This window comes from Musca domestica, unplaced genomic scaffold, assembly GCF_030504385.1.
Source record: "Musca domestica strain aabys unplaced genomic scaffold, Musca_domestica.polishedcontigs.V.1.1 15, whole genome shotgun sequence".
NCBI classification, from domain to species: domain Eukaryota; kingdom Metazoa; phylum Arthropoda; class Insecta; order Diptera; family Muscidae; genus Musca; species Musca domestica.
Genome location: NW_026712207.1, coordinates 16,985,497 through 17,007,309, shown reverse-complemented (window position 1 = coordinate 17,007,309; position 21,813 = coordinate 16,985,497). Strand labels below are relative to the sequence as shown.

Genomic DNA, 21,813 nt, shown 5'->3' with positions numbered 1-21,813 from the left:
GTCATTCATTTAGTTGACAATTTATTATTGTGGCTTTTTAACTTGGCATTTTTATGAAGAGAACATTAAAATATCAGCCGAGTCTTTTTTCCGGAATGAAGCTTATAATTACATTACACCCACAGAGTTCACAGATCTTCTTGGTTATGCTTTAGTCCTCTCCAGCTGGTATGGCATCTTCTAGGCGTCTAATAAATTTGACCCGTATTTCCGTCACATTGTCCCCTTTCAGCTGGTCCTGCAAAAAAAAAAAAAAATAAATAAATAAGCACAGACATAAAGAACCAGAGGATGCAGATAACAGTTTCAAATTACCTGCACAAACCAGCATTGCACTTCAAGTTGAACCATTTCCAAAGCTCCCCTTATGCACCCACTTATGATGGAACTGTATCTTAAATTTGTTAAATCTGGTGGTAATTCGACAAATTCGGTCAATGGATTTGTTTCAAACTGAAGAGAGAACTCATCCGATGCCGGTGACCAATTTGTTATTGTGGGCTGAACATTCAAATAAATACGGAATGCATGCTGTATGCGATCAGCAGTCTCCCTCATTTCTAGGCAACGAGTGGCCGATGTACGTGCTAGGAAATCCTCAATTAACCGCATGCCCATGTTGTAGCCAATTCGTTCGAGTTGCTTGTTCACATCTTCTACATTTTCAATATCCCTCAGCATTTGGGTGACCAATGCGCCATAAGTGAGAGTTAAAAACTCCGAATTCTATGAACGAAGAGGATGAGTAGTAGTGACTATTGAGAGAACACCCTGTTTTTGTTAATTTGTGCCATTTTACAATCCTTACAAATATAAACTTATGGCTAGTAGGTAGGTAGTATTAAAAATTATTTACATATGTATAATACATCTTCTTCTCGTGATCTAATGTATACAATGAGGCTGGCGATTGAGTGTTGGGTGCTGGCGCTTCTGAAAGCGCAGACCTATGTTACTTTATGGGTGTAATCGTTATATTCGGGGCAGAGGAAGTGCTGTTGGTATTTCCTTGATATGGAGCGATTACCCTTGGTGGCAGCCTAGGTTGTGACGCTCTTGAGGGTATAGTTTGATGTTGATGCTCTTCCATGCCCGCGCCCTGTTGCATATCGGCTTTTTCTTGCGCCGAATGGAAGCGGCCACCCTCACCCCTTACACGATTCATTGCGTGACGGTGTCGAGACTCATGCAAATATTTGGAACGCTCCTTGGGTATACGCGATTCTAACTTAGCTCTTGCTTGCCTTCGAATTAAAATTCGCTTGTACTGCTTTGCGTTGACATAAAGAGGTTCTTCCTCCGCCTCAGCAGTTGCAGCCGGCTGAGAGTCATCAGAAGTACATGCCGTCGTGTTCGAGTCAGTCTGCGCCGGAGCGGTCGGATTAGTACCTCCATTGCTTTGTTGTGAGGGTGTGGGTGTCGCTACTCTAGTCGCTGGAGCTGTTGCTGATTGCGGCATCATTATAATTTGTTGAGTACTGCCACTTCCAGTAGTTGGTGCTTGTTGTTGGGTATTTGATACTGCAGTTGCAATCTGCATCAACTGTCCGTTGATGTTAATAAACATAGGTTGAATGTTTTGAGGCACTGCACTTGGGGTGGCATCTCCTTGGACAACTGGAGGCTGATAGAACAAGGTTTGTCCATCGGGCAATTGCATCAACTGCATTGGCTGTGTTGTGCTACTAGTCGTTGAAGTTGCAGCAGCTGTTTGTTGGGAACTTGGAAGAGCTGTAGCAATCTGCATTAACTGACCGTTTATATTAATGAACTGTGGCTGCACATTTTGCTGTGGTTGTTGTCCTATTATGATTTGGGCGGCTCCAGTACCAGTAGCAGCCATCATTGGAATAAGCTGTATTTGATTTGTATTTGTCGACATTTGCTGCAAAGTGGCTCCCGTAGTTGCTCCTTGTTGTGTCTGTTGACTTGCAGGTGACGGGGCGGAAATTTCCATATCTATACTTGTGGAACGAACTTCTCGAATTTGTATTGAATCACCCAGAGACGCTACTGTAAAATCGTGATATCGGTTTTAGTGAGGGTGGCCACTCTTAGTCTATGAAAACATCCTTATTTGGACTACACATATTAAGGTACTTGGCTTGAACTAAATACTTCTGTGAAATCCTCATTTCGAGGAGTGTGTTATATGTAATTTACAAGGGTTGAAGTTTGGATTTCACAATGATTTCCTGAATTTCTTACTTACCACTTTTTTTGGATCCAATCTAGAAGCTTGTCTGGACATGTTCAAAACTGTTCTTCAGCAGTTTAGAAAATAAATAAAATGATCCAAGTGCAGAAAAAAACAATTATGCTTAGTATTTCGGATGATACTCTTCACCCTCGATTGGTTATTTTTATGCGATGCGAATACTGAATACCTGAATAAAGAGAACAAGAGACTATTACACAAACACATTGTCAAATATTCACACATTACACGTATACACCAATACAACGAATAGAACGAAGAGGCAAAATGCCGCAACAGCTGTTTGCTCGAGAGGAAAATAAGGAAAGATTGTCGAATATCGTTTTTGTCCCATCTCTATGCCAATTTGGAAAATCTGTGTATTTATTTTTTGGAAAAATTGAGAGAAAAGTGCAAATAAGCAAAACAATGTATTGCGTATTTTAATATTAAATTTAAAGTAACAAGACTCTAGCTACAGAGTTGTGCTTTTTAAATTTAATACCTTGTCCTACTTTTGGTCTGTTCCAAAAACTGCAAGAATCTACTAGTTTTGTAATTTTTTTTCGATACCATAAAGCGAAAATCGGTTATCGTAGTAAAAAGTTTTACATTCTTGCAGTTCTGGAATAGAACATTTGTGTTACGTTTAGGTTGCCAACTCATTACAATGAAGGGAATATAAATTTCAACGACTGCAAAACTGCAAGATTTTAGAACAATTTTTTTACGATAGTCAACTTTTCCCTTTATATCGAAAAAAATCTGAAAACTAGTTTTTGCTTCCAGGTTTTGTAACATAGCAATAGAAGCTGTTTATTAGCTAGGGGCCGTTAAATATGACAGTCTGACAGGCAAAGCAAAATACCCTTCAACGCGACCATTGTGCTTTAATGAGGTGTTCCAGTATTACAAAACCAGATGAATGAACTTATTAAATTTTTATTGATCAATTGTAAAAGAAGGTGTATACTTATTTATTAAGCAATGCGACAAAAATTTAGGATGCGAATTTTTAGGAAAGTGCCAACACAGGATCTTGTATATATTTCCGTATAAATTTGTGAAGTACTTAAAAATAATCATAGTTGACATTTTTCTGTCATGTAAAATTATTGAATGTTTTCCGTGCTAAATGTTTTTCACAATGTTGCTTAATTTTTTCCGCATGCAATTATTGCCTGTGTGTAAATGATGCACTAGTTTGTAAAGTAGATCAGTTCTGAACTTCCATCTTTGGCTTATATTTCTTATTCCTGCTTTTACTTCTTCTTCTTGTCCGCGTTAGTAATCATTATAAACAAATTCGAGAATTAGTATTGTAAATTCTATATAAAAATAAAATAGATAGCAGAACAGTGCTACAATATCAGCCGTATTTTATATTTGTAAAATTGGTTTTTATTTTGGTAAGTACAAATACACACAATTTACAAATTAGCAACTTCCGTTTTCCGTGGACGGATATGGATGTGGTGGTGGCTTTTCTTTCGGCAAACGGATGACGTCCGTCGAGTGGTATCATGCGCAATAGGAAAACGATAATGTCCGTATGGAGTTATTGCTGTAAAACAATTTGTTTGTTAAAAATTTGTCTCTGTTGTAAGCCAACATGTTAAATTTTTACTCACCAATCGCAATTTCCGCTATTTTTTTACCAACGCCAAGACTGTTGGCAGAGTACAGAGTTGCTGGCAAAGATTTCTCTGTGTTGCCGTATGTTACCAATCAGTATTATTTACAACTTTATTGGCGGCGACATCGATTAGCCTACCCTGATATATCGTCGCGCAAGAGATTTACTAAAAATAAATGTATAAAAACTCATTTCAACAACTTCTCCAAACAAATTCATTAGATTTTTTATAAAATCATAAATAATGTTGTCGATATGGCAACACCAAATACATTTGTTGCATTTACGAATAAGAAAATAAAAGAAAGAAGAGGAAAACAAAACAGAAACAGTAATATAATTCATTTGGTCGATATAAATTCCTTTTGATTTGTTTTGTTTCAAATCTAACATAATTTTGAGTTAAATGCTATAATATTCTATTGAAAGGTGTTCATGATTCGGTCACATCTAATAGGAGCGTAACACAAGAAGCATGGTTGGCGCTGGACCTGGTGGTGGCGACAATAATAAAATTGTTGCCACTTTGCGTTCTGACTGTAAGGTGGTGTATCCAACGAACCAAGCTGCTTCCACCACACTGGAGCACCAACTGGCCAGTTTAATGAATTACAAAATTGTAAGTAAAAGTTTTGAAATGAAATTCATTGATTTCAATAAAAGCGACCCTGTAATGTAATTCTAGCGCACGGAAGGAGAAATTGCGAATAAATCTCTAAACACCCTGAGTGTACCAACCACAGTTGTAGACTTGGGGAAACAATTGTTGCAGTACGCTAGGGATTCCGATGTTAAAGGTGTCAAAAATGCCTTATCCCGCGGTGCACCGTTTACTTCGGATTGGGTAAGTATACATAGTACAATGGTAGCAACAGGTTTTGAAGTGGCTTTCCCCCTCCTGCGATGTATGTATACTTAACGAAATTGTTGTCCTCTTGTAGTTGGGAATGTCCGCATTGCATTTTGCTGCCATGAACAATCAGTATGAAATTTGTCAAGTTTTACTCAGTGGCGGCATTAATAAGGACTCCAAAACTAAGGTGGACCGAACTCCTCTTCATTTGGCCTCTTATTATGGCAACGAACAGATAGTGGAACTACTTCTTTCTAAAAATTGTGCGGTAAACCCAAAAGATATGGTAAGCGTGCTGTCACACATTAGAGAGAAGTCAATGGATGTAAGTGATTTTATTTTTAGTTGCGTATGACACCATTGCATTGGGCCGTTGAAAAGCGGCATAAATCCATTGTCCGTTTACTCTTGAAACATAATGCAGATGTTACAGTGGTCACCAAGTTTGGTCGAACACCCCTAGCTATAGCCGTTTTAACGGAGCAAGCTGATCTTCTGGAGGAACTGGAGAGTGCTCGTCAAGCACAAGCTAACAGAACATTTAATGAACAGCATGAGGTAAGTTGTTTTAGAAACCATTAAAAAATATATAATTATTCTTGTTAAGATTATAAAACACACTATTGGAGCTCTTTAAAAACGATGTAAAACATCTATATGATTATTGCAGAGAATAAGGTTTAACATTATTCAGAGCAATTTCGAAATTTGTTTATCATAACGGAGCAATCGAACAAATCAAAAAATGGAGACATTTCTTTCTGAAAAAATTGTAGACCTTTTGATATTTATATAGTTTTCTTTTTGTTTTGATTCCATATACTAGGCTACAATATTTCAGCAATGACCGAATTTAATTTATACAAATGTGTTCATGAGTTAGGCTAGGCATTCTTTTCAAAAAATACTTGTAAGGCAATAAACTTTTAAATAATAGCTTCACCAATCTATTATCGTGGTTTGAGAAGCTAATGGACTTGCCAAAATGTTATAGCAATTTGAACTGTAATTTAACGTCAGGTTTCACAATATCGAAAAAAAAAATAAATCCAACAATATTGGACTAGAGTAATATTGAAGAAAAAGCGATAGAAGCTTTACGTTAGCATTCAATAGGCATTGTAAAACAGACAGCAAAGACTTTATTTTAAGACTTTGTTTAAGAAATTTTTTATTCCATAGTTATTCAAGCTTACAAGTTTATGTCTCTTTCGTTGTTATTTTATTACCTTAAAAAACCACATTTTATGAAAGTTGCAGCAAACTTGAGTGAAGGCACATTTAAGAATATTATAGAATTCTAAATATGAATTCATAAAAAGTTTACATTCCACATATGGAAAGAGTATATGTTACACAACTGCCTATATTTGAGTGTACCGTAACCGTGATGCTAGTATCTAAATAATTTCAATATGTCGTACAATTTATTATAAAAGAGAACATTTTCTATTAAATAATTTATGTTACAATTTAATTTATAAACAAGTGCATGTTGCAATATAATGTTGTTAACCATATTTTTTAATGTGTTTCAAATAATGCTTTATTTCCGCAACAAATATTACTGGAAAATAAAAAATAACGACAAATCACCATAGAAAGCAGTCCTAAAAAATAGAGTAGGTACTTTTTAATTTTTCCCATACTTTTCTGTTTTTGAACCACACAATTTGGCAGATTTTACTTTCGAAATTCATTTTAAATTCCCAGTATATTAGTTTAAAACTGTTTTTGTGACTTAGCTAATTACGTGCCTATTTTACAGAAGGAGACTTCAGAGGCCGTTAATTCAATAATGGGTCTTACCGAAGCTAATGAAGAGAGCGAAGGAAATGCCAATGCCAGAGTTCAAGATGGTGAGGAATATATGGCTCAGAATGAATACGCAGCTGCCAAAATTGCAGAGTTGGAGAACATAAAGGGTAATCGATTGTTGTTTTCCTCTGTAATCATTATTGTATGTTTGCTTCCCTAAATAGAAACAGGTATCATAGGAGACTCCACAATTAATCTTTTAAAATCGCATGGTATTTCCATGATGCCGGATGATGATACATCAAAGGATATGTTAAATACGGCGCTGCAAAATGGAAGACAATTGATATTGTCAGAGGGTGGAAAACTGTTGCTAAATGAAACTAAAAAAATACAAAACAACAACAATACTAACCTAAACAATAACAATAATTTTAATATAAATGGTTCTAATAAAACTATTGTTCCAGCGAGGGCGCGTAACGATAGTGCAACCTATGTAAGTTCCTCAAGCAATTCAAACGTTAGTAGGCTTAAACCCAATGTCATTACAAAAGCAAAGGACAATCAGCATGTAACTAAAAATAAGGTGAGTTCTTTCCCACAACTCGATTCCATGTGGAATAACATTCGCTTTTTTTACTCGCAGAATATACGCATAATATCTATAAACGATTTTAAGAAATTGTATGGCAATACGAATCTGAAGGCTATGCAAAAATTACCACAATCGGTTACGAGGTAAGCTGTGGAAAAAAGACGATCAGTGTCCGAAATTAAAGGTTTTCTATCTTTTCATTATTGTAGCCAACAACGTGTGGTAAATGTAAGGCAACCAATGCAGATGAAGCAGCAGCAGGTTCGTTACTTTGTTTAGACATCATTGAGTAGACGTAGATTAAGATTCATGTCGTTTTCATTGAATAATGAAGTAGCCCAAGAGAGCCACATATAAAACGAAGGCTTGCATGAATAAACATTATTTTTATTTTACAACTTTTATTTGTTTAATTACTTAGAAACTCTATTAATTTATTGTTTTTTATTGAATCTCTTGAGAACATTTCCTGAGTCATACTATACTTCAATAAGTAATATTTTTCGTTTCAGGTGAAGTTGGACATGAAAAGTGTTGACACAGGTAGTAGCAGACAACAGGTGGCTCCTCAAGAGAATATTGGCGTACTGGAAGAAGATATATTGCCGCACATTATACAGGTGTCCAACAAAGATGAGAACGACATCATAGAACTTGAAGCGCAAAAATCGCATACGCTTGCAAAAACTGTACCCTCACACCAGCAAACTACCATTGCCAAACAAGCTGTTCGTCTTGTGCCGGCCAAACGTGTTGAACACATGAATACTGTGCCAGTTCGTCAAATGAATACGGCAAAAACCATAAAACTTAATCCCTCTAAACCTCTACCAAGCCAAGATTCCAAATCAACGCCAGTAGCGCCTTCAGTCATACCTCTATTAACTGTACCCGAAATTTGTAGACAGCTGTTGGAATTGAGAAAACAGAACGATGAACTGAGGAGAAAATTTGAAATAGCTCAAAAAGAGAAAGAAGAATTGCGTCTACGTCTCGATCGTCTGGAAGAATTACTGCTGGTGGAGAGGACTGAGGAAGAATATAACAATTCATAGTTTTACTTGTATTGTTGTTTTTTGCCTACAACGAAGCAACATTTAAGTTATACTGCCCGTTTGAAAAGAAAATTGAAATTTAATTGGACTACACTCGTTAATTTTAGTTATTTTTAAGTTAAGCTGCATTCTTAAGGGAATACTAGTAACGTTTCTTTTTCTACTCTACTTATGGACTAAGTTAAAAAAAAAAAATTGGTAGAATAACACTTTCATCCGTCATTTTTATGTTAAATATTTCTAAGAAAATTGAATTTCATGTCTTGTTTCATTTTTTTACCAACTCATCATATTTGTTTGTCAGTTTTGGATTCACCTATACAAGTTCGTGTAAATAAATATGAATAACAGTTGTAACAATAATTAATTTTAATGTATAAGATATAATTCAATAATTATATTTACAAATGTATTTTGTAATACAAACTTGCGCCTTTTTATATAACAAAAACAAAATCAAGATTGTTATATTACTATTTACAACATTGCCTTTTATTTAGTTCAACTTTTGTTCTGGATTATCAAAACTGACGATTAATTGTCACAGTATGAGGAAAAAGGGTTTGGTCACAGTATGAGGAAAGGTATGGAAGGAAATTTGTCAAAAAAATTAAACTGAAAATTTCTGTCTCGAATAGCTTTTTTTTTGAGTTATATACCAATTCCGGCAAACATTTTTAGAAATGTTTGCGCTGCCTTCAAAGATACGCAGGCGTAGTCTATGTCACCATTAAGAAAAACACACGAATCGAAAATTTAGAAATAGGCCAAATAAATGCAATTTCCGAATTCAGTCAAATTAGTAGTTTCCAATTCTATTGTTCGTTTTTATTTTCAGCTTGATTAATGTCAAAATTTTGTACGCTCCACGTCCTGAAACAATTCCCAGAAGGTATCGGCATAGACTAATTAATATATAGACGAAGAAATGCTCGTACCGCTTTTGTCGCACAATTTCGGATCCGCAGATGTTGTCTACGTCGGTCCAGTGGAATTTATTTGATGTGTACTCAATGAAAGTGACTCAGTGAAAGTGAAAACAAATGTAACAAGATGTTTATTATCAAATAAATAAAACTACTTCTTGCATTTTGAAAATAAAAACAAAATCGCGGAAATTAAATGAAAGGCCTACGTTTCTTTTCAAAATTATGTTCTATGTTTATTTTATTTTTTATTTCGCTACGAAAAGTGTAATTTTTGTCGATAAATACGTTGTAATACCCATGGTACAATGAAGAGAAGGTAGGCCAAAATCTAGAGTTTTTGTAGCGAAATAATCCTTTAGAGATATATAGTACATGATTTTGAAAAGAAGTGTTGACCTTTCATTCAGTTATCGCGGTTTTCAATTATTTATTCGAAATAAATGCAACAAGTTGTTTGATTTTTTATTGTTTTGATACTAATTCTGACATTACAAGCCAAACAGGTAGACCTCTATACTTGCAATTTTTTCAAAGTTGGCCTACCTTCTCTTCATTGTACCATGGTAATACCCATTTTGATTGCAACAGAATTTGAATATTTTCTCAACAATATTTATATGACCATTTACGAACATCCCAAAAACATTTGTTCTTCCCAAAAGCTGCACTATGAAATTAAATTTTATTGTACCATGGAAAATATTATCTTTTCAATTTCAATGCCAAATTTGTTTCTTGGTTTCTGTGTAAATTCCAACTCAGGGACAGAAGTGTACTTCAGGTGACAGAGGAAACAACATTTACTTCCATTTGGCAGTATGTACGCCGCTCAATATACACTTTTCATTCATGATTCTCATATTTCCATTTTTCATGATTTTTTTAAAAATTATGTATTTTAGTAAAATGAAAGAGTTGTATTATTACTATAAGCTCAGGTTTAATTTTGTAACTAGTAATACTTGTATATGGTCTTATAGGCTTTGTATTACAGAAATGGATGAAATAAAAAAAATTAAAAAAAATAAATATTATCTTTTCAATTTCAATGCCAAATTTGTTTCTTGGTTTCTGTGTAAATTCCAACTCAGGGACAGAAGTGTACTTCAGGTGACAGAGGAAACAACATTTACTTCCATTTGGCAGTATGTACGCCGCTCAATATACACTTTTCATTCATGATTCTCATATTTCCATTTTTCATGATTTTTTTAAAAATTATGTATTTTAGTAAAATGAAAGAGTTGTATTATTACTATAAGCTCAGGTTTAACTTTGTAACTAGTAATACTTGTATATGGTCTTATAGGCTTTGTATTACAGAAATGGATGAAATAAAAAAAATAAAAAAAATAAATATTATCTTTTCAATTTCAATGCCAAATTTGTTTCTTGGTTTCTGTGTAAATTCCAACTCAGGGACAGAAGTGTACTTCAGGTGACAGAGGAAACAACATTTACTTCCATTTGGCAGTATGTACGCTGCTCAATATACACTTTTCATTCATGATTCTCATATTTCCATTTTTCATGATTTTTTTATTTGGTAGAAGATATGTACCTGGCGTATTTTACACACTGGGATAGGCAACAATATTCGACACTCGTCCCTTCTGTTCCTCAGTGAACGAACAGTTTCTACGTTGTGTTGCCTCTTCTTACTTTCTAAACATTCAACGCGTTGCCTCTTCCTTCTATTCGTTGTATTGATGTATGGGTATTATACGTTTGTATGTTTGGGGAAATGTTTTTTAGTAATTTTTCCGGTATTCGGTACTCGCATCGCGTAAAAATAACCGATCCAAAAGTGAAGAGAACCACTCTCTCGTTCATTGAAAAATAAGTTCAATTCACACGTGCAATTCAACAAACAACACAACAAATATTAAAAAATTGAAAATTGAAAAGGAACGAAGAAAATTAACTAGACATGGTAGATATACGGAGAAATATACAATGTCGATTTGTTTTCATCCAAAGCATTATTTTTATTTCAGGTAAAGGTAAATGATCTGCCGGGGTTTCCGTCCATAGATAGTGGGGGAAATGGTGAAGGCAGCGATCTTCTCAAATCTAAGCCATCGGCAAAGGCAAAGAAAAGTGGGGGTTTCCAATCGATGGGTTTAAGCTACGAAGTGATCAAGGGCATAACAAAACGTGGCTACAAAGTTCCTACACCTATTCAACGCAAAACCATACCATTGATTTTGGAGGGCAGAGATGTTGTTGCTATGGCCAAGACAGGGTCTGGCAAAACAGCTTGTTTTCTGATACCGCTGTTTGAACGCTTAAAGAGGAGAGATCCGACAAAGGGAGCAAGAGCTTTGATTCTATCTCCTACTCGAGAATTGGCTGTACAAACATATAAATTTATTAAGGAGTTGGGCAAATTTATGGATCTAAAAACGATTCTGGTTTTGGGTGGTGATTCTATGGATTCCCAGTTTTCAGCCATACACACATGTCCGGATATTATTGTTGCAACGCCGGGTCGATTCCTGCATTTGTGCGTTGAAATGGACTTAAAACTGAGCTCTGTGGGTAGGTTGACTGCACACGACGTGTTATGAATGGCGATTTTTATTGGATGAAACTAAATTTCTTTCCTATTTAGAATACATTGTTTTTGATGAAGCTGATCGCTTGTTCGAAATGGGTTTCGGTGAGCAGTTAAACGAGACTTTGCATCGTTTGCCACAGTCAAGGCAAATGGTCTTGTTCTCTGCAACTTTGCCAAAACTTCTCGTCGATTTTGCTAGAGCTGGTCTCAGTGATCCGGTATTGATACGTTTGGGTATGATTTGTTTTTTTATTTGTGTATTTGAAATGTATTTCAATGTATGTCATCCTAGATGTGGAGTCCAAGTTGCCTGATGCCTTAAGTCTGAAATTTGTCTACTGCCGCTCTGATGATCGCTATACAACCTTGGTCACATTACTGAAGTATGTTATTCCACAAGATGCTCAAACTGTGGTGTTTGCTGGTACGCAACACCATGTTGAGCTTATATCATTTGTAAGTTAGCCCCGTTACTCCAAAATCCACATAAAATCGAATTAATTGCTCTTTCAGATACTTACGGGGTGTGGCATAACCAATACATCGGTATACTCCAGTTTGGACCCATCGGCGCGTAAGATAAACACGGCTAAGTTTGTCAACAAGAAGGTTTCGGTACTGATTGTCACTGATGTTGCTGCTCGTGGTATAGATATTCCCAATTTAGATTATGTCGTCAATTTGCATTTTCCTGGCAAACCAAAACTTTTTGTACATCGTGTTGGACGTTGTGCTCGCGCTGGTCGTACCGGTACGGCTTTCTCCATATTTTCTATGGAAGATTCTGCTCATGTATTGGATTTACACTTGTTCTTAAATCGTGAATTCAATATCAACGATTCGACGGTAATTGGTACAGTTCCCCAAGAGTTGCTTGAAGAAGAACATCTAACTGTGATGGAAATAAAAAAGAACCATAACATTGTAAGTATGTGCCGTTTACTTCACTATTTAAACTCACATTTTATGGTTTCAATTCATAGAGCGGTGTGTTGCGGACAAGTGAAAATGCTTACAAAAAGTATTTATCTTCGAGGCCCGTAGCTTCTACAGACTCTAATGCCCGTGTGAAAAAATTGAAATTTTTCGCTCTAAAACCTCTGAATGATTTCATTGAACAAGCCATACCAAAATTGGCCGATGCTGCAAAATCAGGAAGCAAAAAATCCGTTGAACAACTGGCCGAAGAAGAACGAAGACTACAAGAACAAAAACATGAATTACTTTTGCAAATGAAAAGCTTCAAGCCACATAACGTAAGTAGATCCTCAACATTTTTGTTGTTTTTTTCTAATTATGAATTTGTTTCCAAATAGACAATTTTTGAATTAAATAACAGTCAGAAGTCTGTGCCGTATCAGATTATGAAGGCGAAACGTTCTCAACATTCAGAAGTAATAGAAAAATATCGTTCCAAGATGGAAGAATTGGATAAGGAGGAAGAAACAAAATTGGCAGAGAAAGTTAAACCAAAGAGAGTACGTTAAATTTCGAAATAAAAGAAACGCCAATATTGAACATTTTTAATATATAAAAAGAATATTAATGTTTAATTTTTTTTAATTACAGGATGTAAAACAATCGGATGAGCCCAACGAAGATGAAATAAATTCAGCATTCAAGAAAGTGGTTGCACCCAAGAAACGTAAAAATATGGATGATCTTTACACAGAGAAGCCAAAAAAGAAGAAGGCAAAAACAAATGAAAAAGATTCGGAAAACTTCATCCCATATCAATCTGCTGACAAACACACTGAAGACGGTTTGGCCATAAATAACTTCGAAAGGCAAGCTATGAAGGCTGAATTCTCGGTTATCGATCGCGAAACCAATGAAGTTCGCCATAAGCCTGGCATGAAGAAGTGGGATCGTATAAAGAAGAAAATGGTTGCCGTTCAAGATCCTAGGGCAAATAAAATTCGTACCGAATCAGGAGCATGGATACCATCGTCGTTTAAAACAGGTCGCTATACAGAATGGAAGGAAAAAACCAAAATTGAGGAACAATTGGCCAAAGAAGCCGGCAGTGACGACGATACTTTCAAGCCGTTGTCCCATGAACAGCGCTACCCTGTCAGTAGACATGCCAGACACAATGCCAAAGTTGAAGCGAAGAAAAGAGCTGGAGTCGGCGGCGACAAAGAATTGCGTACTCCAGAGCAAATTGTTAAGGCTCGCATGCGTCTGGAATTCATTAAGAAACGTAATGCAGAGAACACTGAACGTAAAGCGGAGAATCGCAAGAGAAGTATGCGCAAGAGTCAGAGAGCTACAATGGGTTCAAAATCGAAAAATAAAAAGAAATGATTACATAACTAAAAACAATTATGTACATAGATTAATGAGTTTATTTGTGTAGAAATTTACTTGGAAAATTGGTTATATGCATAATGTATATTAATATCGACAGAGATGTCTCATTTTCTTTTAAACTTTTAATTCAATTTCAAACTTGAAATGAGGAAAGATGCCTTGATCGTTAATATGAAAAAAACGCCAATCAATTAGAAAACATTGTTTTATTTACTTTCTCTTGTGTGCAGTTTAGTTTTACATCACGTAAGTACCTTGAGTATACTTGTGGCATCTTTTCCAGTGTTTACCAGTTATGACAGCTTAAAAATGCGCTGTCGCTATACTGCGGCAGTGTTTTGTTTCAAAAACAATAGCTGTTGCTGTGAAATCCTCAAAGCCATCAAAAACAAAAATTAAGAGTATTGCTGTGATCAAATTCACATCCTTTAAAAGTGGTGGTGAAAACGTCACAGCACAGCTGCAGCTAGTAATAAATTGATGTAGCTACATCAATGGAAAATGAAAACCAGTAAGGAAAGCTCAAAAGTCGGGCGGGGCCGACTATATGATACCCTACAGCACTATGCATATTTAGTAGAGCTCTCGTAAAAAGGTTTATACAGGGCATTTTAGAGCTCTATGAGATATTTGGTACAAAATCAAAATCTATCTAATTCTATCGTGCATTTTACGAACTATAGCTATCTCTGAACCGGGTTTCTCCAAATTTGACGTATTAGCTTCTAGACTGAATTCGGTCTTATGTACGAAAATTGAGGTGATTTGGGCTGATATTGACCATTTAGTGCACAATTAACCTGAAATCGTTAGAATAATCGATTCTCACCACTATGTGGCTGTACAGATGTCTGAAACAATTCCTAATATTGGTTGGGAATTGAAGGAACGAAAATTGGAATAATTGGTTTCCCCTCAGTTATGAAGGTACTCAGCTCCACCGCCACGCCAAGGTTTATTCCCCGGAAGAGTAAAACAGTCGAATTGTATAATGCTACTATGGAAAGTAGCGTATTATTCAACCATTTCGGTATTTATTTCAATTTAAAAAACATATATATGGGAGCTATAGCTATATCTGAACCGATTTTTACTAAAATTGGTGTACTTGCTTCTAAGCTGGTTTCGGTCGGATTTGCCAAAATTGATGCTATTACGCCCATTTGGTGGTCAATTAACCCGAAATCGGATGAAGATATATATCGGAGCTATATCCAAATCTAAACCGATTTCGATAAAATTTAAAACAGCTATTCCTGTACTCCATCTAATACCTGGTACCAAATATCACGGTTGTGGAGTGAATATTACGAATGTAAGGGACTAAAACACTAAATCGGATGAAAAATATATATATTGTTGCTATATCTATATCTGAACCGATTTTCACTAAATTTGATATACTTGCTTCTAGGCTGAATTTGGTCCGATGTACTAAAATTCAGTCCATTTGGACTTATATCGGCCATTTGGTGCACAATTAACCCGAAACCGGATGAAGATATATATGGGAGCTATATCCAAATCTGAACCGATTTCGATAAAATTACAAAGAGCTATTTCTGGGCTGTATCTTATATCTGGTACCAAATATCATTCTTGTGGAGTGCATATTACGAATGTGAGAGGCTTAAACACCAAATCGGATAAAACCTATATATGGGAGCTATAGCTGTTTCTCCAAATTTGTTGTATTTGCTTTAAGGCTAATTTCGGTCACATGTGCCAAAATTCGGGCCATTTGGGCTGATATTGGCCATTTGGTGGTCAATTAACCCGAAATCGGATGAAGATATATATGGGAGCTATATCTAAATCTGAACCGATTTCGATAAAATTTAAAACAGCTATTTCTGTGCTCCATCTAATACCTGGTACCAAATATCACGGTTGTGGAGTGTATAGTAGGAATGTGAGGGACTTAAAGATCAAATCGGATGAAAGATATATATGGGAGCTATAGCTATATCTGAACCGAATTTAATATACTTGCTTCTAGGCCGAACCCGGTTGGGTGTGCCAAAAATCAGGTAATTTGGACTGATAGTGGACATTTGGTGCACATTTAACCCGAAATCGGATTAAGATATATATGGGAGCTATATCTAAATTTGATCCGATTCTCACCAATTTCAATAGGGTTCGTCTTTGAGCCAAAAAAAAATATTGTTTGGAAAATTTCATCTCAATCGGATAATAAATGAGACCTGCATTTTGTTCACAAGAATACATGGACAGACGGACGGACGGACAGACGCACTGACATGCATAAATCGACTCAGAAAGTGATTCTATGAAGGTTCTCAAAAGTAACTATGGGTCTATCTCGTTTCCTTCCTTACCACTATGTGGTGTAGGGTATAAACCATGGCAGAAGAATACAGGTAGATGCATCAACGCTTGGGAGCATTGATATGTCAAAAAAAATTAAATGTTTTTTCAAATATAAGTAGATTTTTATATGTTTTCTTATACTACGTCATTCGGAGGCTATTATAATTCGCGTTTTCAACAATTTTTACAAATTTAAATAATTTTTCATTTAACATTTTCAATTCCAAAATTGGTTTGACAGTTCATTGTCCCAGCAGCTGTGTCGACGCGTCTACCTATATTCTTTTACCATGGTATAAACATTGCAGCGAATTATAATTGAAAAAAAGAAGACAATTTATTTTAAAAGCCAACTTAAAATTAATTTTACAAATCTCTGATATTTCTGTTCCGGCGAGTATGATTTTACAGCGATAGCATAAAATAGACAAAAATTGAAACTTTTTCAAATATAGATGCAACAGAAGTGCGTAATTACTACGTTAGTGGCAACTTTGGGATAAAACAATATTGTTCCTCTATCTTGGAATCAATTTTGTTGAAACCCCTAATAATAATGACACAAAATATTTAGTTGCGATCTATTATTAACTAGTTATTATTTGATTTGATAGCTTACTATGGTGGAGTGTATACACCATACTATGGAGTGTATATTAACTTTGTCATTCAGTTTGTAACTCCTCGAAATACTCATGTCAGACCCAAGAAAGTATATATTCTTGATCAGCGATTTAGCGTTGTCCGTCTGTCCGTCTATCTTTCGAACAAATTGAGATAGAATGCTAAAATCTTGCACATATGTGTGTTTTGCCAGTAGGCAGGTAACGTTCGTAAACGGGTCACGTCGCTCCACGTTATAATGGGGGCTATGCTATAAGGTGGAGCGACACGACCCGTTTACGAACGTTACCTGTCTACTGGCAAAATACACATTTGTGAAAAATTTTAGCATTCTATCTCAATTCGTTCGAAAGATATAGTACCTCTCAATATTCGGTATGTTGATGATTTTGGCTACGTTATAGACCGTAATTGTTTCAAATTTCGTATTGAAAGATCTTAATGGGTACTACAACCTAAGACAAAAAATTACTAATGCAGGTCCACGTCTTTGCATAGCCGCTATATAATGGTATCTCCCAATATTCGATTTTTTGGTATTAGAGATATTATAAGAGACGGGAATTGTTTCATATTCCGTATTAAAAGTTCTTAATGGGTACTAGAAACTATGACAAAAAATTGGGTATGCAGGCCTACACCTTCGTATAGGCGTAGAAAATTGTCTATGCAGATTCACGTCTTTTATGCCCCACACATAATAGTACCTCCCTTTTTTGGCATTTTGCTGATATTAGAGACATTTGTTTAAAGGAATTGTTTTAAATTTCGTATTTGAAGGTCCTATTGGACACTACAGTCTACGACAAAAAATTGTTTACATATTATTGTTTATGTCCTCGTCTTTGTACAGCCCCCCATATAACGGTTTTCAGGTAAACGGTATTTTTCGACGATTTTTTTGTTCAATTTTTCAAGTTCATTCCTGCTGGATGATAATAAAAGTTCGCCCCGACCAAACTTATGTGCTTTTTTACTTGTCTTATCTAATTTCGAAACACATCTAAATACAATGTATATTGACTACTCTCAACTTATATCTAAAAATAAATATATTTTAAATCAAATGAAGAATTAAAACAAATTAATTGCAATCGAAAATGAGCTTCATAGCCAGTCAAGACATTCTCAATTCGAGCACACTCTGTGCGAGCCCTCCGTTGCCTTTATATCCAAAGTTAGTAGTTTTTGTTGAAAATATTTTTCTATTAATATCGACAGAAAGTTTTAATATCAGAAGAAAGTCAAAGGTCACCGTCATACAAGGTATAGAGGTGCATCTTAAGTACGCGTGTTGGGTGGGACAAGTGTTGGTGCTAATGATGTGCAGTGTCGCAGATAAAACTTTTAATGAAAAGCTAATATGAAACAGGCGATGATAATGCTGCTACAAGCATCCGGTATCAACAATGAAGCACAATAACATGTGCCTTGTGACGACGGACCTTCCTCAGAGAAAACATCACTCTGGTGCAGGCATGGCATACCATTCGTACACTTTCAAACAATGACATACACATAAACAAACAGTGGAAGAACAAGAAACAGAATGGAAGATTTTGTTGATGCATGCGTTCATCGGGGGTTGTAAATTGTTATTGTCAGTCTCCACATTGTTATTTGTTACGGACGGAGTCATGGAGTTCCAAGGTCTGCGAAATAATGCAATTATCAACATTCTCACCCGAATTACCACCTCTCAGCCCCAGGCTGCCATCGGTATTTTTTGTAAAATTTGTAAACAATTCAATGGAAGAGTTTTTGCTTTTAATGTTCCTCGCTTCTGATACTTTGTATCCATTTCCGATATTGTTGTCTTTAATTAAAGAATGCCATGTGCCTGGCACTTTTTACACGCTGCACCTTGGACGGTATATTAACTTTGTCATTCCGTTTGTAACATCCCTAAATATTCATCGTAGACTCCATAAAGTATATAATCAGTGTACATAATCAGCATAAAATTCTAAGTCGCAGCTCAAATTATATGACGTAGAGCGTCAAAATTTAGCAAAACAATTTGTATTGTGTCTAGGATTGTTGTTATTGAAAATGAGATATATCGGTAGCTCCCCATATTCGGTATTTTGATGATTTTTGCCACATTTTTTCATGGATTTGGCTGAAAATTGCTATTTGTAGGTCATAATGGGTCCTAGTTAGTGTGGCGAAACATTGTATGCATAGGTTCACGTTTTGGAATAGCTCCCATATAACGGCACCTCCATATAATCGGTATTTTGATGATTTTAGCCAAAGTTCTTTGCGGATTTGTCTAACAATTGATATTTGTTGGTCATAATGGGTTCTACCTTCGGTGTCGAAACATTGTATGCATAGGTCCACGTTTGGGTATAGCTCCCATATAACGGTACCTCCGGACATTCGGTATTTTGATGATTTTTGCCACATTTTCCCCATGAATATGTTTAAAAATTGGTATTAGTGGGTCATAATGGGTTTCAATCTTTCGTTTACCCAAAGGTGGAGGGTATTAAAACGGTCGAACTTAATGTTTTTTACTTGTTCCATATTATTATGTGCTTGGGCATATGGCAGGAATAGAGTGGGTAAATGTGGGTGCCCATCTACATGTTAGTGACAAGAAGTATTATTAAAGTAGGGCTAGGTTTTAGGATTATGAAGCTTTTTGGCGCTTAGAGTTTCCTTGTAATATTTATACCATGGAGGTGCTTTTTGTTTCTAAACCAGCTTTTAATACCCTCCACAATTGGATAAAACAAGTTAAAAAGCACTAAGTTCGGCCGTGCCGAACTTTTAATACCCTCCACCATTTGCAACGAATTTGGAAATTTTTAAAAAATAAAATCCTTAAAAAATTCTGTTAAAATTTTAAAAATACCGAATATAGCCGTTATATTGGGGTCTATACGACGTGGACATACATAGGCATTGTTTGTCATAAGCGGTGAATAATGTAGCTATAATCACCAAAATATCGTATATAAGGAGGTGCCGTTAAATTGGAGCTGTGCAAAGACCTGGACCAGCATAGACAATTTTTTGTCACAGGCTGTAGCATCCATTACGAACTTCAAATACCACATTTCAAACGATTTCGGTGGGTATTGTACCTAAAATCGTCAAAATACCGAATATGGGGAGGTACTGATATATGGGGCCTATACGAAGACCTGGACCCGCACAGACAATTTTCTGTCACAGACTGTAGTATTCATTACGAACTTCAAACACCAATTTCGAAACAATTCCGGTGACTAATGTCGCTAAAATCATCAAAATACCGAATATAGGTAGGTACAGTTATATGGGGGCTATACGAAGACGTGGACCTGCACAGACAATTTTCTGTCTTAGGGTGTAGTATCCATTTTGAGCTTCAAGTACCAAATTTGAAACAATTCCCGTGAATAATGTCGTTAAAATCACCAAAATACCGAATATCAGGAGGTACCGTTATATGGGGGCTATACGAAGACATGGACTTGCACAGACAATTTTCTATCTTAGACTGTAGTATTTATTACGAACTTCAAATACCAATTTTGAAACAATTCCGGTGAATAATGTCACTAAAATCATGAAAATACCGAATATAGGGAGGTACTGATATATGGGGGCTATACGAAGACGTGGACCTGCACAGACAATTTTCTGTCTTAGGGTGTAGTATCCATTTTGAACTTCAAATACCAAATTTGAAACAATGCCAGTGAAAAATGTCCCCAAAATCATCAAAATACCGAATATAGGGAGGTACCGTTATATGTGGGCTATATGAAAACGTGGACCTACATGACCCATTTACGAACTTAACCTGCCTACTGGAAAAATAAACATGTGTGCAAAATTTTAGCCATCTATCTTAATTCATTCGAAAGATAGCGTGATTACAACAGACAGACAGACAGACGGACAGACAGACAGACAGACAGACGGACATCGCTAAATCGACTTAGAATTTTACGCAGATCAAGAATATATATACTTTGTTGGGCCTGACATGAGTATTTCGAGGAGTTACAAACGGAATGACAAAGTTAATATACCCTCCATAGTATGGTGGAGGGTATAAAAAACATTTTTATATAAAAGTATCAGTATTTTAACATGTTCCACTTTAAACTGCAAACACCTGTAATACTGTAGATAAGTGGATAATGCAGTTAAACTCTTCAAAAAACCATAAAGTGGCCATTATATGGGGGCCATACCAATACGGGAGTCTATATAGACAATATTATATTACAAGGATTAGTATATATTGCCATATATATAAGAATTTTATGTTCTTTGCCGTTCAAGTCTGATAGTGTGACATAATCTGTTAACTAAAACTACCCCTTTAATTGGGAATTTCTTATAATGGATGTATTGAATGTTAATAAATCTTCGCATCATTTTTATATTTATTGTTGTAAATTACACCATGCGACTGTTTTGTGTATTCATTAACGTATGCAAATTGACTACAACAACCACAACATGGGCGCATGCCATCATCTGGTTGTCATGCTGCAGGCATATGTTTTGCATCAACCAACCAGGTCGACACTCATTGCTGTGAGGACAACAGAACAAAGTATGACTTTAACACTTTGAATTATACAATTACGACCAACAACAACAACAACACTAACTGGAATTGTTTGGTTTGAACCTCCAAAATATTAAAAGGAATGACTATAAATATACAGCTGTCAGAGGTGTAGAAGAGTCCCTGACTCATGCCATGCTTGCGGACATAATTAATGCTATTTTATCACGAAACGTCACACAGCAGGATATAAAGAGAGGAAACAAAAGAAAAACACATAAAAATGTTGGGTTATTAAGGATCAAAGATTTGAGCATAGAAAGTAAGTGCGTACACATAAGAAGGAGTCAGACATGTGGGCTGAAGAGGATAGCGAATGAGATTATCATCTTCTTTCACTTAAATTTGTGTAAATTTTCAGATATTTGATAACTCAG

General features: G+C 35.7%; 3 protein-coding genes and 1 long non-coding RNA gene across 8 annotated transcripts in view; 2 read left to right on the top strand and 2 right to left on the bottom strand.

Annotated features, from left to right (window-relative positions):
- Positions 1 to 4: 4 nt before the first annotated feature.
- LOC101888178 (trafficking protein particle complex subunit 3) lies at positions 5 to 2,387 on the bottom strand. Of its 2 annotated transcripts, XM_005178583.4 has the most exons (3): positions 2,213 to 2,386; positions 316 to 726; positions 5 to 238 (listed from the first exon to the last, which is right to left on the bottom strand). In XM_005178583.4, exons 1-3 carry the CDS (start codon positions 2,249 to 2,251, stop codon positions 152 to 154), a joined length of 537 nt encoding a protein of 178 aa, XP_005178640.1. In that variant the 5' UTR covers positions 2,252 to 2,386; the 3' UTR covers positions 5 to 151. The 2 variants fall into 2 exon arrangements, with proteins under 2 accessions (XP_005178640.1, XP_005178639.2); XM_005178582.4 differs by lacking the exons at positions 5 to 238; positions 316 to 726 and adding an exon at positions 747 to 2,013 and having other exon boundaries at positions 2,213 to 2,387.
- Positions 2,388 to 3,480: 1,093 nt separating this feature from the next.
- Positions 3,481 to 8,580, top strand: LOC101888873 (GA-binding protein subunit beta-1). Of its 3 annotated transcripts, XM_011292242.3 has the most exons (11): positions 3,481 to 3,606; positions 4,263 to 4,452; positions 4,519 to 4,677; positions 4,775 to 4,972; positions 5,032 to 5,244; positions 6,288 to 6,308; positions 6,455 to 6,611; positions 6,669 to 7,033; positions 7,094 to 7,185; positions 7,252 to 7,303; positions 7,555 to 8,580. In XM_011292242.3, the coding sequence occupies exons 2-11, from the start codon at positions 4,309 to 4,311 to the stop codon at positions 8,095 to 8,097; spliced, it is 1,944 nt and encodes a 647-aa protein (XP_011290544.2). In that variant the 5' UTR covers positions 3,481 to 3,606; positions 4,263 to 4,308; the 3' UTR covers positions 8,098 to 8,580. The 3 variants fall into 3 exon arrangements, with proteins under 3 accessions (XP_011290544.2, XP_011290546.2, XP_011290545.2); XM_011292244.3 differs by lacking the exon at positions 3,481 to 3,606 and having other exon boundaries at positions 4,174 to 4,452; positions 6,915 to 7,033; XM_011292243.3 differs by lacking the exons at positions 3,481 to 3,606; positions 6,288 to 6,308 and having other exon boundaries at positions 4,175 to 4,452.
- The window catches only part of LOC109611813 (uncharacterized), a 39,317-nt gene continuing 21,055 nt past the window's right edge, over positions 3,552 to 21,813 (bottom strand). The window contains exons 2-3 of one of the 2 annotated variants that reach the window (XR_009341762.1): positions 3,829 to 3,999; positions 3,552 to 3,761 (exon numbers count right to left, since the gene is read on the bottom strand). This is a non-coding gene — a long non-coding RNA (uncharacterized LOC109611813). Of the gene's footprint in view, positions 3,762 to 3,828; positions 4,062 to 21,813 lie in introns of those variants that run through there. The other variant, XR_002194119.2, reaches the window with a different exon arrangement.
- LOC105261510 (ATP-dependent RNA helicase DDX54) lies at positions 10,776 to 14,098 on the top strand. Its single transcript, XM_011292245.3, has 8 exons — positions 10,776 to 10,959; positions 11,024 to 11,567; positions 11,641 to 11,820; positions 11,879 to 12,042; positions 12,100 to 12,510; positions 12,570 to 12,842; positions 12,903 to 13,064; positions 13,156 to 14,098. The coding sequence occupies exons 1-8, from the start codon at positions 10,957 to 10,959 to the stop codon at positions 13,891 to 13,893; spliced, it is 2,475 nt and encodes an 824-aa protein (XP_011290547.2). The 5' UTR covers positions 10,776 to 10,956; the 3' UTR covers positions 13,894 to 14,098.

Coding starts and splice junctions, on each gene's coding strand:
- LOC101888873 (XM_011292242.3), top strand. CDS start 4,309: ATGGTTGGCGCTGGACCTGGTGGTGGCGACAATAATAAAATTGTTGCC. Junction 6,612..6,668: donor AGAGTTGGAGAACATAAAGG/GTAATCGATTGT, acceptor TTCCCTAAATAG/AAACAGGTATCATAGGAGAC. Junction 7,304..7,554: donor TGCAGATGAAGCAGCAGCAG/GTTCGTTACTTT, acceptor TTTTCGTTTCAG/GTGAAGTTGGACATGAAAAG.
- LOC105261510 (XM_011292245.3), top strand. Junction 11,568..11,640: donor CTTAAAACTGAGCTCTGTGG/GTAGGTTGACTG, acceptor TTTCCTATTTAG/AATACATTGTTTTTGATGAA. Junction 13,065..13,155: donor AGAAAGTTAAACCAAAGAGA/GTACGTTAAATT, acceptor TTTTAATTACAG/GATGTAAAACAATCGGATGA.
- LOC101888178 (XM_005178582.4), bottom strand. CDS start 1,957: ATGGAAATTTCCGCCCCGTCACCTGCAAGTCAACAGACACAACAAGGA.